This window comes from Hemiscyllium ocellatum, chromosome 39, assembly GCF_020745735.1.
Source record: "Hemiscyllium ocellatum isolate sHemOce1 chromosome 39, sHemOce1.pat.X.cur, whole genome shotgun sequence".
Taxonomy (NCBI): domain Eukaryota; kingdom Metazoa; phylum Chordata; class Chondrichthyes; order Orectolobiformes; family Hemiscylliidae; genus Hemiscyllium; species Hemiscyllium ocellatum.
Genome location: NC_083439.1, coordinates 31,632,057 through 31,644,728, shown reverse-complemented (window position 1 = coordinate 31,644,728; position 12,672 = coordinate 31,632,057). Strand labels below are relative to the sequence as shown.

Below are 12,672 nucleotides of genomic sequence, written 5' to 3'. Positions count from 1 at the left end.
GTCAGTCAGTCGCCTGAGGTGGGAATTGAATCCAGGTCTCTGGCGCTGTGAGGCAGCAGTGCTAACCACTGTGCCCACCCACTGTTTTTTCCACCATGTCCTGGTGGTGGCTAGAAAGACACATGTTCATCTGAAAAACTATTATAGACACCAATTTCTCATCTTCCCTCTCCCATTCCTTTGCAGCACTAACATTTAGGCCCACTCGAATGTATTTTAAATCATTAAGTTGGAGTTGGAATCCAGGCTTTTATTATCAGTTCCCTTTGTACATATCTCCTAGCTGAAATAGAGAAACCACAGGCACAAACAAGTAGATAGTTAATGGTGGGAATGGTGGTAGATTAGAAATATTGAATATGGATGCAAGAGGTTATGTTGAAGTTATACTCACCATTGCTAAAACGACTGTTTCAGTATTGCAGATAGTCTGGGCACTTCATTAAAAGGAAGGACGTTAGAAACATGAAAATAACAATGTTTACTGAACCATATCAAGAATGCAAGGTTATATCCATTAAGGAGCGCTTAAGGATCTGGAATATGGTTAACAGGCAGGCACCACATTCAGCTCCCTGCCCATCATAGCACATTTGACCTGGACAGAGTTGGAGAGATTTTTAAAATGTGTTGCTGGAAAAGCACAGCAGGTCAGGCAGCAAAGGAGAAGGAGAATTGACGTTTCGGACATAAGCCCTTCTTCATGTCAGGCTTATGCCTGAAACGTCGATTCTCCTTTTCCTTTGATGCTGCCTGACCTGCTGCGCTTTTCCAGCACCACATTTTTAAGCTCTCATCCCCAGCATCTGCAGTCCTCACTTTCTCCTTTTCAGAGTTGGAGAGATTGGGGAGCCTGCTGTCACCATCTGAGGTGAAGAAAGGTTGTACTTCCTTCCCTATGTGCATGAGGGGCAACTCCACATCTGCTGGTGGCTTCCCTTTTGGTGGCTTCCCACTTGGCCTTCAGAGCCCTTTCTTAAGGCGCCCAGTCGGTTCCTACCCTAAATGTTCAGAATTTACCTTAGTTCAGGATCCACCGTTCCATTTACTGTCGCCTCCTTGCAGTCCCAGTGGTATCCCCCATTGGTTGTAAGCCTCCTGGGTCAGAGGGTAGGCCATCCTCCCTCTCGTTGGCAGAGGACACATTCTCTGCTTATTTTAGCCACAAGCAGTGCCTTATTTCTGTGGGATGACCCTTACTGTCAGTCTATTGTTGGTGACCAGCGTCTGTACGGCCAACAAGCAATCCCCATCATATAAGATTCACCACAACATTTTTCCTGATGCACAAGTATATAAGGGAATTTGGAATTATTATTGGAAGAATGGTTAGGGAATTTGAATAGGTGTTGTTTTACACAGAGGAAGATAGAATGCTTTCCCACAAGTAACTATTAAGGTGCACATGTTTACACTGCATAGATGGGATTTACCGATGACACCAAAATTGGAGGTGTACTGGACAGCCAAATCACTTGGAGTACAATGGAATCTTGATCAGATGGGCCAGTGGGTGGCAGTTGAAGTTTAATTTAGATAAATGTGAGGTGCTGCATTTTGGAAAGGCAAATCAGGACAGGACTTATAGACTTAATGGCAAGGTCCTGGGAAGTGTCGCTGGAGTGCAGGCTCATAGATCCTTGAAAGTGGTGTCGTGGGTAGGTAGGATAGTGCAGGTGGTGTTTGGTATGCTTTTCTATATTGGTCACTGCATTGAGTGTAGGAGTTGGGAGGTCATGTTGCGGCTGTACAGGTCATTGGTTAGGCCACTTTTGGAATATTGTGCGCAATTCTGGTCTCCCTATCTATAAGAAGAATGTTGTGAAACTTGAAAAGATTCAGAAAGATTTACAAGAATGTTGCCAGGATTGGAGGATTTGAGCTACAGGGAGAGGCTGAATAAACTGGGGCTGTTTTCTCAGGAATGTCAGGGGCTGAGGGGTGACCTTACATAATCATGAGGGGCATGGATAAGATAAATAGACAAGGGCTTTTCCCTGGGGTAGGGGAGTCCAGAACTAGAAGGCATGGGTTTAGGGTGACAGGGGAAAGATATAAAAATAGATGCAAGGGGCAACTTTTTCATGCAGAAGATGGAGCGTGTGTGGAATGAGCTGCCAGAGGAAGTGGTGAAGGCTCATACAAACTATAGTCAGCTCTGCTATAATGCAGTAGCTCCGTTCTCATGCAATCCCATGTTACAAGAAAATCATATAATAGCACCATTTAAACTAATGGGGCAGGAATCGCATTATAATCAATGCACGCCTTAAACGTTCGCACTTTAGAAATAGTGTCCCCAGTTCGTCAATTGTTTGGAGCAAATTTGCATTAACAAAACGCACGTTATAGCAGAATGACCTGTACAACATTTAAAAAGCATCTGCACAGTTATATGAATAGGAAGGGTTTAGAGGGATATAGCTGAAAATGTGTTGCTGGATAAGCCCTTCTTCAGGAATGATTCTTCAGGATTCTTGAAGAAGGGCTTATGCCTGAAACGTCGAATCTCCTGCTCCTTGGATGCTGCCTGACCTGCTGCGCTTTTCCAGCAACACATTTTCAGCTCTGATCTCCAGCATCTGCAGACCTCACTTTCTCCTTTAGAGGGATATAGGCCAAATACTGACAAATGGGGCTGGATTAATTTTGGATATCTGGTCAGCTTGGCTGAGTTGGACCAAAGGGTCTGTTTCTGTGCTGTATATCTCTAGGACTTGGTAAGGAAATGAAATAAAGCTGTATGGAAAAGGCATGGATATGGAGTTGGACTGGAATTCAATTAAAGAGCGAGCATGGGATCTGATTATTTTGGATGGCCCGTTTATTGCTCCAAGCTTTATGATTGCGACATAAAAATTAAATTGTCAACTGGCATCAGAAAATCTTTACATGAAAGCTTAACACAGGAGAAAGATTGTGTATAGATGGTAGATTCCAGAAACAGCAAGAGCTGGACCAAGGTGAACAGACAATGTTGTGTTTTTAAATGGAAATAGGAAAAGTAGCATGATTAAGGTGATACACTGCAGCAATTAGGCAGAAACATGTTAGCAAGGCCCCAAGCAAAACTGAACTTGTAAGCGTCTTGTGCAAATTTTAGAAAATACTCCTTACCTAGTTGCAGCACAGGCATAGTTTCCGGAATATCCTCCCCCTCCTGCAATTAACAGGGTTCAATATAAAGTCACATCTTTTGTTACTTGGCAGATCATTTGTAGTAAAACACCAGCAACAATTTGGTGCAATGAGTAGGACAGCAGTTTGTGTTTGACTGAAAAAGACATGGCCTTCTGCTGTTTTAAGTGAACTGAATTATACAGCCAGTGTTCCCCAAGATTTGTATGTGTATCCTTTGTTTTGAGGCCTTAACATTTGTTTGACGATTGACATGAATATCATCATCAGATTTGGGGTAGATGTGGAAAGTAATGGCCAACAGTGAGGATACTATTAATCCAGGAGATCCAGATAATGTTCTGGGATGCCAGGTTAAAATCCCATCATGGCAGAAGTTGAACTCTATGCCTGGAGGAAGAACGTCTCATCTTCCACCTTGGGACTCTCCAACCAGACTGCATCAATGGTGATTTCACCAGTTTCCTCATCTACCCTTCCTCCATCTTATCCCAGACCCAACCCTCCAACTCAGCTCCACTCTCTTGAACTGTCCTACCTGTCCACCTTCCTTCCCACCTATCCACTCTGACCTATCAGTATCACCTTCATCTATCTTTATATCGCATTCCAAGCTACCTTCCTCCCAGCCCCATCCCCCTCCCTATTTATCTCTCAGCCCCCTTGTGCCCCCCCCCCCACATTCCTGATGAAGAGCTTATGCCTGAAACATTCACCTTCCTGCTCCTTGGATGCTGCCCGACTGGCTGTGCTTTTCCTTAATGATATCAATTGTCAGGAAAAATCCAAGTGGTTCTCGAACATCTTTAAGGAAGGAAACTGCCATCCTTACCTTGTGTGGCCAACATGTGATTCCAGACCCATAGCAATGTGTTTGAGACTTTTAACTACCATCTAGGCAATAAATACTGGCCTAGCCAATGATACCCACATCCTCTCAATGAATTTTTTTAAAAATCCTAAGGGCTTGGTTCAAGAAGGTGATGATTTCATGAGATTCTAAGAGAATAAACGAGAACGCCAAAAACGTATTTACTTCAAACACGGCACAGGATATGATGCCACAGATTGTCATTGGAACTATTTCACATTCATCAGTTAAAGATTGACATAAATATGAATCAACTCATTTTGAGAACATTCCTGACTTCTGAATGCAATATACACTATAAAATCTATATTTTTTTTCTCCTACCTTGTATGGAGCAAAGCACGTAGCCCCTCAAGGAAAGTTTTTGACTAATTATGAGACATGTTGATTTAAATTTCAATCCATTGCTCAAGCAATTAATAATTTAAGTCATCAGTATATTTCCTGTAATCCTTTAGAATTTTTCAGAACTTGCCAAGCTATGGTTCATTTTACCCAGGCTGCCTGACTCCTGAGAGTATAATACTCCTTGTCAATAAGGTATTATATTTATACATTGCTTTACAGAGGAAAACCTCTTTTACGGAGAAGTGGTCGTTTTTGGCCTTCAAATTTGTCACAATTTTCAGACTGCTTGCAGCAAGTCACATTAATGTGGACAAATCAAGTAGCTTATTTTTTGTTTTTTAGTGTGGTGGATTTGAATAACTTCATAGTTCATTCAGTTATTGGCAGAAGCCAAGAATAATCTGCTTAAAAGGCACAATCATGAATTCCTGCCCATAGCTGTCTAACACACTTCTAAAACAGACACTGAGTGATCGAGTTTTGGTAGTGACTCACCTAGCTTCCTGTTTCTTTGGTAAAACATTCGCAGAATCCCTGGGAAGAGAGTGTAAATGTCATCCATGCCATTTCTCAGGAATCTGCAGAACATGGTGACGGATGATTGCAGTAGCCATGGGAATTTGGTCTCTGAAAAATCTGTAGAAAATGAAGATTCAATGTTTCTTTCAACATCGATACTTAATAAGTTTCAGCAAGTAAACTGTATAATAGAAATATTAACTATAGAGGTGGGGATTTGGCTTTTTAAAAGCAAGACATAATATTGATGGAGTATTGTGTTCAATAGATTGAATCATTTATTATCACGTGTATTCAATATAAATACAGAGAAAATTGTCTGTGCGTAGGTGCCATTCTCATTTTTTAAAAATTTTATCTCAAGTTAAAGGAAGATATATTGCAATATAGAACCCCTACAATGTGGAAACAGGTCATTTGGCCCAACAAGTCCACACTGACCCTCCAAAGAGTAACCCACCCAGACCCATTCCCCTACCCTATTACTCCACATTTACTCCTGACTAATGCATTTAACCTTCACATCCCTGAACACTATGGGCAATTTAAGCATGGCCAATTCACCTAATCTGCACCCCTTTGGATTGTGGGAGGAAACCTGAGCACCCGGAAAAAATCCCAAACAGACCCAGGGAGAATGTGTAAACTCCACGCAGACGGTCACTCGAGGCTGGAATCGAACTCCGGTCCTTGGTGCTGTGAGGCAGTAGTACCATGCCGCCCATATTGAAAACTGTTTTCTAAAATAATGCATGACTGCACATTTCAAAATCTCAGGTTTTTTTCTCTTTTGATTCTTTTCATAGTATACCAATTTGTGGTTTTCTTCTTGCAGCCCTAGACAAACTGCGAGTGAATCACCTTTATCAACAGAGTCAGGTGGAGATTGTCCAATCTAACGTTGTGTTTGACATTAGTAGCCTAATGCTGTATGGTACCCAGGCTATTCCCATCCGACTCAAAATCCTGCTGGACCGTCTGTTTAGCGTTCTCAAGCAAGAAGAAGTACTCCAGATCTTACATTCTCTGGGATGGACACTTCAAGACTATATCCGTGGCTACATTCTACAGGTAACACAATATTAAAAATTTCTGTGTGTTGGACCAATTTGAAGTGTGCCTTAAGCGGAGTTAAACTTCACATTAATGCTTTGAGAATGTGACAGAACTATTTCCCACTTTTGATACTTGCGCTTTCAGTAGACAGCTGGAATTATGTCCTTGGCAGAGTGAGGGACAAATTCTCCCCAAAACATAAATAGAAGTTGTGGGAGAGACCCAGCAGGACTGGCAGCATTGTTTACAAAATTTTGAGGGGCATGGATATGATAAATAGACAAAGTATTTTCCCTGGCGTTGGGGAGTCCAGAACTAGAGGGCATAAGTTTAGGGTGAGAGGGGAAAGAGACCTGGGGGCAACTTTTTCACACAGAGGGTGGTACATGTATGGAATGAGCCAGAGGAAGTGGTGGAGGTTAGTCCAATTGCAACATTCAAAAGGCATTTGGATGGGTATATGAATAGGAAGGGTTTAGAGGGATATGGGCCAGGTGCTGGCAGGTGGGACTAGATTGGGTTGGGATATCTGGTTGGCATGGATGGGTTGGACCAAAGGGTTTGTTTCCATGCTGAGCATCTCTAGGACTCTAAGGAGAGAAAACAGTCGCTATTCCAGGTCAAGTGACCTTTCGTCAAAAGTTAAGAAATTCTCCCCAACTCCCTCATCCTCTATAATTGCACTTTAATGCATATTACAGCTACTAACGTGTATCATTTCCTCATTGCATCAACAAGTTCTTTAATTATTTAACAAAGGATCGATTAAGAAAAAAGATTAACTGCTTGACAAGCTATGACTTATTTTGTAGACGATGGAGATTACCTGTCTCCTTCCTATTTCATAATTCTCTATGTCAATAACATGTTGCATTTAAATGCTACTTTTCACAAAAAAAACTTATTGACAAGTGGTCATTTTAGCATGTTTTATTCTAACACATTTGAAATCATTTTTACAGAAGCTTATTGTGGTAGAGCATTTGTCTCAGATGCCATTGGTTGACAGCAATGTCAACTGCCCTCTTAAAGGCATTAGTTTCGAAACATTACTTTCTTCCTACTGAATTAATTGGGGATCTGTTCAGTTATTGGAACTCCTAGTGCCTCACTGCATGTAAATATAGACTTCTATGTGTAAGTGATGTCTTTAGTTTGCCAGGATAGAGACAAATTCCAATGTTTGTTTATTTACTTGATATGCTACTGTGCAGAATTGAACCACATTTGTGACAATGTTTATATGCAAAGAGATTTTGTTCCTTCAAGTTTCTGCTCAAACAGTTACATATCACTGATGTAAAGGACTAGCACAATTAGGAAGTATTTTGGATCGGTTACCTTCAGCTTTTTTTTGTAAAAAGTGAGTGAAAGGGGCTCTCAAAAGAAATCTCCCAGAACGCATCGTCTATTAAAAAGGTACCAAGAAACTGTATACAAGGACACTCGCAGTAAAAAGCAAGAAGATGACCCAGACTCAGAAGATCAGAAGGAATACAGCATATGAGACTGTGTGGAATTTAAAGGATTAAGTTAATTTAATGTTCAATAATTGTGTTATTGGAGCAGCACTTTTATAGAGTTCAGGTCAGACAGTGTTTAGTTAAGAAAAAGGAGGCTCAGGTTTGTTAATAGTATTTGTTTAGTGTTCACTGTTAGAGTTAGGAAAATAAATTAGGAGGTGAGCTTTTCTGGGTTGTTATTTTTAATTAGCAGAGGAGTTAGACTTCCACATCGTAACAAACTGGGGGCTTGTCATCCGGGATTTGAACAGATTGGGGGTTCAGCTGCCAGATTTGGACAGGTAAGAGGTAGACTCAGAGATCTGGCCAGTTCGTGTACGGAATCTGATCAGATCTGAACGGATTTGGATAGATTCAAATAGACTTGGGGTTTGGATCCCAGACGTTTAAATAAAAAACTTAGGTGAGAAAATCTGTTTAATTTCGGGAACTTGTAGCTAGTTAGATTAAAAAGAGAGGAATTGCATTTCAGTTACTAAATATTTTCTGGGGCTGGAAGAAGTGACTTTTGGAATTTTACAAAGCGTCAGCGAAGAAGAGCTGCTGTAATTAGTCTTTCCCACTGCACATTGGTGGCAGCTGCCCTAGGCTTTAGTATACCTCTCAGCACCTAGTCAGAATGTGCCAGGCTGCAACACTCGGTCGAGGGTGATTCCTTGTTCTGGAAGACCAAAAGGTTTCGGGCAGACCAAAGAGCTTCTTTCACCGAGTTGATGGTCCTGCAGGCGTAGTCCATGTTTGTCTCAGTATGCGTCCCAGGAAACAGACCGTAGGGCACAGAGTCCTGTGTCACGAAGCTGTCCCGGTCAAACCTCGACAAGAACTACGCCATCTTTCTCTTAACTTGCTTTGCAAAGGCACATTCCAGCAGATGTGTGACAGTCTGAACACACCTGTAGCAGCTTCGAGGGCAATATTCTATGGTGCAGAAAGACCAGGCATACATGAAGCATCTCACAAAAATCTCACCTTCATCCAAACACTATATCTTCCTTACAGAGCTGAATTTGAGTGTGCCTACCTGATGGAGTTTTACTCCGCCTATGGGAATTGGGTTTAACACAAGCATTTTTAATCAGAATGTTCTTTCACCATGTGTTAGTAACCTCATTTTAAACGTGTGAAAATGACTTTAAAAAAAAACTGTCCAGAATCTTTTGATAATTATATTGGTGCAATGGATTCAGTTTCTTAGTAAGTTAGACTAAATATATTCAACACTGATAACCTCCTTGAGTTACAATGGCCAGAAGCTAAACTGGACTTGCCATATAAATACTATAGCTACAATAGTAGGTCAGAGGCCAAGAATCCTACAGCAAGTCATTCAACCTTCTGACTCCCCAAGTCCTCCAGTCTACAAGGCACAAGTCAGGAGTGTGATGGAATACTACCCACTTGCCTGGATGAGTGCAGCTCCAACAACACTCAAGAAGCTAGACATCATCCAGGTCAAAGCAGCCCACTTAATTGGCAACACATCCAAAAACACTCACTCCCTCCACCACTGATGCTCAAGAGCAACATTGTGTAACATCTAAAGATGCACTGCAGGAATTCACCAAGGCTCCTTAAACAGCACCTTCCAAACTCATGACCACTTCCATCTCAAAGGACAAGGGCAGGATACCTGGGAACACCATCCCTGCAAGGTTTCCTCCAAGCCACTTGCCATCTTGACTTGGAAATATATCACTCTCCCAATAGTGTCACAGGTTCAAAGTTCTGGAACTCCGTCCCTAGTTACAACAGTTCAAGAAGGCAGAACCCAATGGTCTACTCAATGGGAGGAGGAGCAACAATTGGCCAGCAGCACTCACATCCCATGAATTATTTTCTCAAAAAGCAGTTTTTACAACATATATCAGAGTCTTTGTGACCAAAAAAGATCAGCTGAATTTAAAGACCTTCCTTAGAGGCCCATAATCTACACAATTATTGGAATGACCAATGACACTGCCAAGTGGAGCACTGAAGGTGCACACACAAAGTTAAAGCATTGCTTTTAAAAAGCAATCATAGCAAGCCAGCAGTGAGCAAATATGGTCAACACAGACATTTTATCTGAATGGGTCTTGGGAGAAAAATCTAACACAAAGAGCTTTTTAGCTCAATAGGTTTTAACCAATAGGTTAAAGTACAATTCTCCCTCCAGGTATTGTACAACCTGATTATACAGAATATTTTAAAAATATAAACCTTTAATCCAAATTGAGGAGACTAAATGTATTTTAAGTTCTGTTGACAGACAAAGACACTTGAGTTGCAGTGGATACTGGTAAACTATTGAATGAACCTCTAACTACGATAATGCCCATTTACGATCCAAATTATTTTGCTTGAAGAGACATTTAAATTTTAGTCACAGTGGATAGGAAAAAAAACATGTAACTGGATGCTGGATTTGATTGAGTCAACAATTATTCCAAGGATTGCAACTTTAAATGTGTTCATATTCCATCATGTTAAGGTAAGACATCACCAGTACAACTGTGTGCGCAGATATAGCAGTGGTCATAATTAATGTTTCTGCCATTTCTACTGTGTTAGGTGTAAAGACACTAGTTTTTGGAAATTCTGATTATTGCACAATTAGCAGACCCAGTTCAATGTTTTTTATTTAAACTACCACAAAATTTCCTTGAAAACTCAAGATAGACCCAACCTATCTTGAGGTTGGGTCTAATTGGCAGATGGAACTCCGCACAATCTGCATTGCTTTGACCAAGTAGAACTGAAAATAAAGACTTGGACCAATGAACAATATTTGCTACAGACCTTATTCATCAGGAATTTTTAAAAAAAGGTAAAAGTGGAGGTCTTTGGCCTTGACTCTAGTGATTACAGCCTTTTTTTTATGGTGATGAAAAATTACGTTTGCTAATTGCATTGGCATTTGCAATGTCTAATTCAAAATTGCATAGTTAACCCATCCGCTGAAAGTTGCTCTACTTTGGAACTTCTGCTCAGGTTAAGTGCTGGGTGTGCCTGACATGTCGATTGACTTGCAAACATGTTAGTTAGTTGAATCAAGCCAATTTACTGCCTTTTCCGACTGTGTAACAGATGCCGTGCAAAGGGAAATGAACGTATTTCACACAAAATATGCAATAACAGTTCACTCCATTACATGATTATCCTAAAACATGTTGCAATAGTTCACAAATTCCTTGCAATTAACAATGACAAACAAGTTCTAATTTATCAGAGCTCCAAAGTATAGCGTTTCTCTTGCAGTACTTGAAGGGCTTTTGCCCGAAACGTCGATTTCGCTGCACTTTGGTTGCTGCCTGAACTGCTGTGCTCTTCCAGCACCACTAATCCAGAATCTGGTTTCCAGCATCTGCAGTCATTGTTTTTACCTTATGATTTTAAAAGACTGAACTAATAATTCAGATGACATTGTATCTGTCATAAAACTTAAGAATTTGAAAACAGGCTGAAACATTTCAAAATAAAATTGCTTAGGGTAGAAGCGATTGTGACGCTGTTAGATGGTCATAAAACTCAAATGGTTCACTAATGTCCTTTGGAACTACAGTTCCTAGGTGAGGGATTTCAAGGCTAGAGGGCATCATTTTAAGGTGAGGAAGAAAGATATTTTTAAAATATGAGGGGCAATTTTTTTTACACTTGGAGTGAAGTGTTTGTGGAATGAACTTCCAGCGGAAGTGGTGGATGCTGGTGCAGTTATAACATTTAAAAGATAAGTACATGAATAAAAAATATTTGGAGGGATATGGGCCAAGTGCAGACAGGTGGGACTAGTTGAGTTTGGGATCATGGTTGGCATGGACTGGTTGAATTGAAGGGTCTGTTTCCGTACTGTGTGACTCTATGACGATTACTTTATGACCACTACCTTCTCAGGACAACTGAACAAAGTGTACCATTCTTACCAGAAATGCCATAACCTGAAAAGAATAATAGCTTTAAAAAGCTTATTCATTTTGTGGATTAATTCACTGATACATTGGTTGCATTTGATCAATCCTGTTGTTCTGGACCTTTCTGATTCGTTATAAATGTAAGCATGACCGAATTGTTAAGTTCTTTTACTCCTGAGGTTCTTACACACTTGATGCAACTACAACATACCAACTTCTGTGAACAAGCAACCAAATTTATTAAACACAGTACAGTCCAACCGAGGTGACCCCCTTTGACCTTCTTCACAAGTGTGCAAAGTCAGGTCAAAGTGAGGCCCTGAACAAAGAAAGCATATCCCTTTATACAGGTCAGTGACAATGCTTACAGATACACTGGCAGCTCCCCCACAATCACATGCCACTCAAGACAACCCCCAGTTACTCACAGTCACATGGTACCCCAGGTACAATGGCAGGATGAGATCAACCTCGGAGATAATGCAAATGCTAATGCCCGAATCCTGGGAATCCTTATGCAGACAGACAGTTTCCTGACTCAGTGCTTTCCTAAGACAATACAGGTGTGACATACCTCTGGCCAGAAAGCATTTCTGAATGGAAGAGACTGAATTGATAATTTAACTTGACAATAGCAGGGAAGTAATGTTTAACTGAAATGTAAATTACAATGGATAGTCATCCGCAGTCTTTCATGGCTTTTGTTCCCACCCAACGACAATGCAGTTTAACCCTTTAATATAATGTTAATGTCCAGAGAGATAGTCCCATTTAGTCCTTTAACATTACATAATAACATCTTATATAACTCGTATCAAATTTCAAATTCCTGAAAAGTGTTTTTTGGACATTTTACTGTGTTAAACATTTTAGAATAATTCAGGAAGTCCAACTGGAAAGGAATATCATTAATTGTTGATCAACAAAATAGAGTCACCACTTGTAGTGTACAGAGGCTACTCTCAGAGCTGGATTTACAGTGCTGCAAACCTATCCCTGGGTCTACTTTAGGCATTTTTTTTAAAAACGTACTAACCACCACCATTACCAGGTCTGCTTTATCTGCTTTCTTTATTCTAACTGGAAGTGGTATTACTGAGCAACCTTCCCAGGACCAATAATCGCAATGACAATTTTTTTCTGCATTTATTTAACTACTATCCACCTTTATAACTATTAACCAGCTTTATATATATTTTTTAAATTTAACCTATTTCTTTTAATCAACCTATTCAGAGATATTACTGCATGCCCTGGGACTTTAACCAGGGAATCCTGGTCCATGGAGAGATATGCTACCACTGCACCACAAAAGCCCCCTGGATTTGCT

General features: G+C 40.6%; 1 protein-coding gene across 1 annotated transcript in view; it reads left to right on the top strand.

The window, feature by feature from the left end:
* The window catches only part of bnc1 (basonuclin zinc finger protein 1), a 131,388-nt gene that overhangs the window by 77,185 nt on the left and 41,531 nt on the right, over positions 1 to 12,672 (top strand). The window contains exon 3 of the mRNA XM_060852784.1: positions 5,712 to 5,947. Coding sequence (XP_060708767.1) covers positions 5,712 to 5,947 — 236 coding nt within the window. The remainder of the gene's footprint in view (positions 1 to 5,711; positions 5,948 to 12,672) is intronic.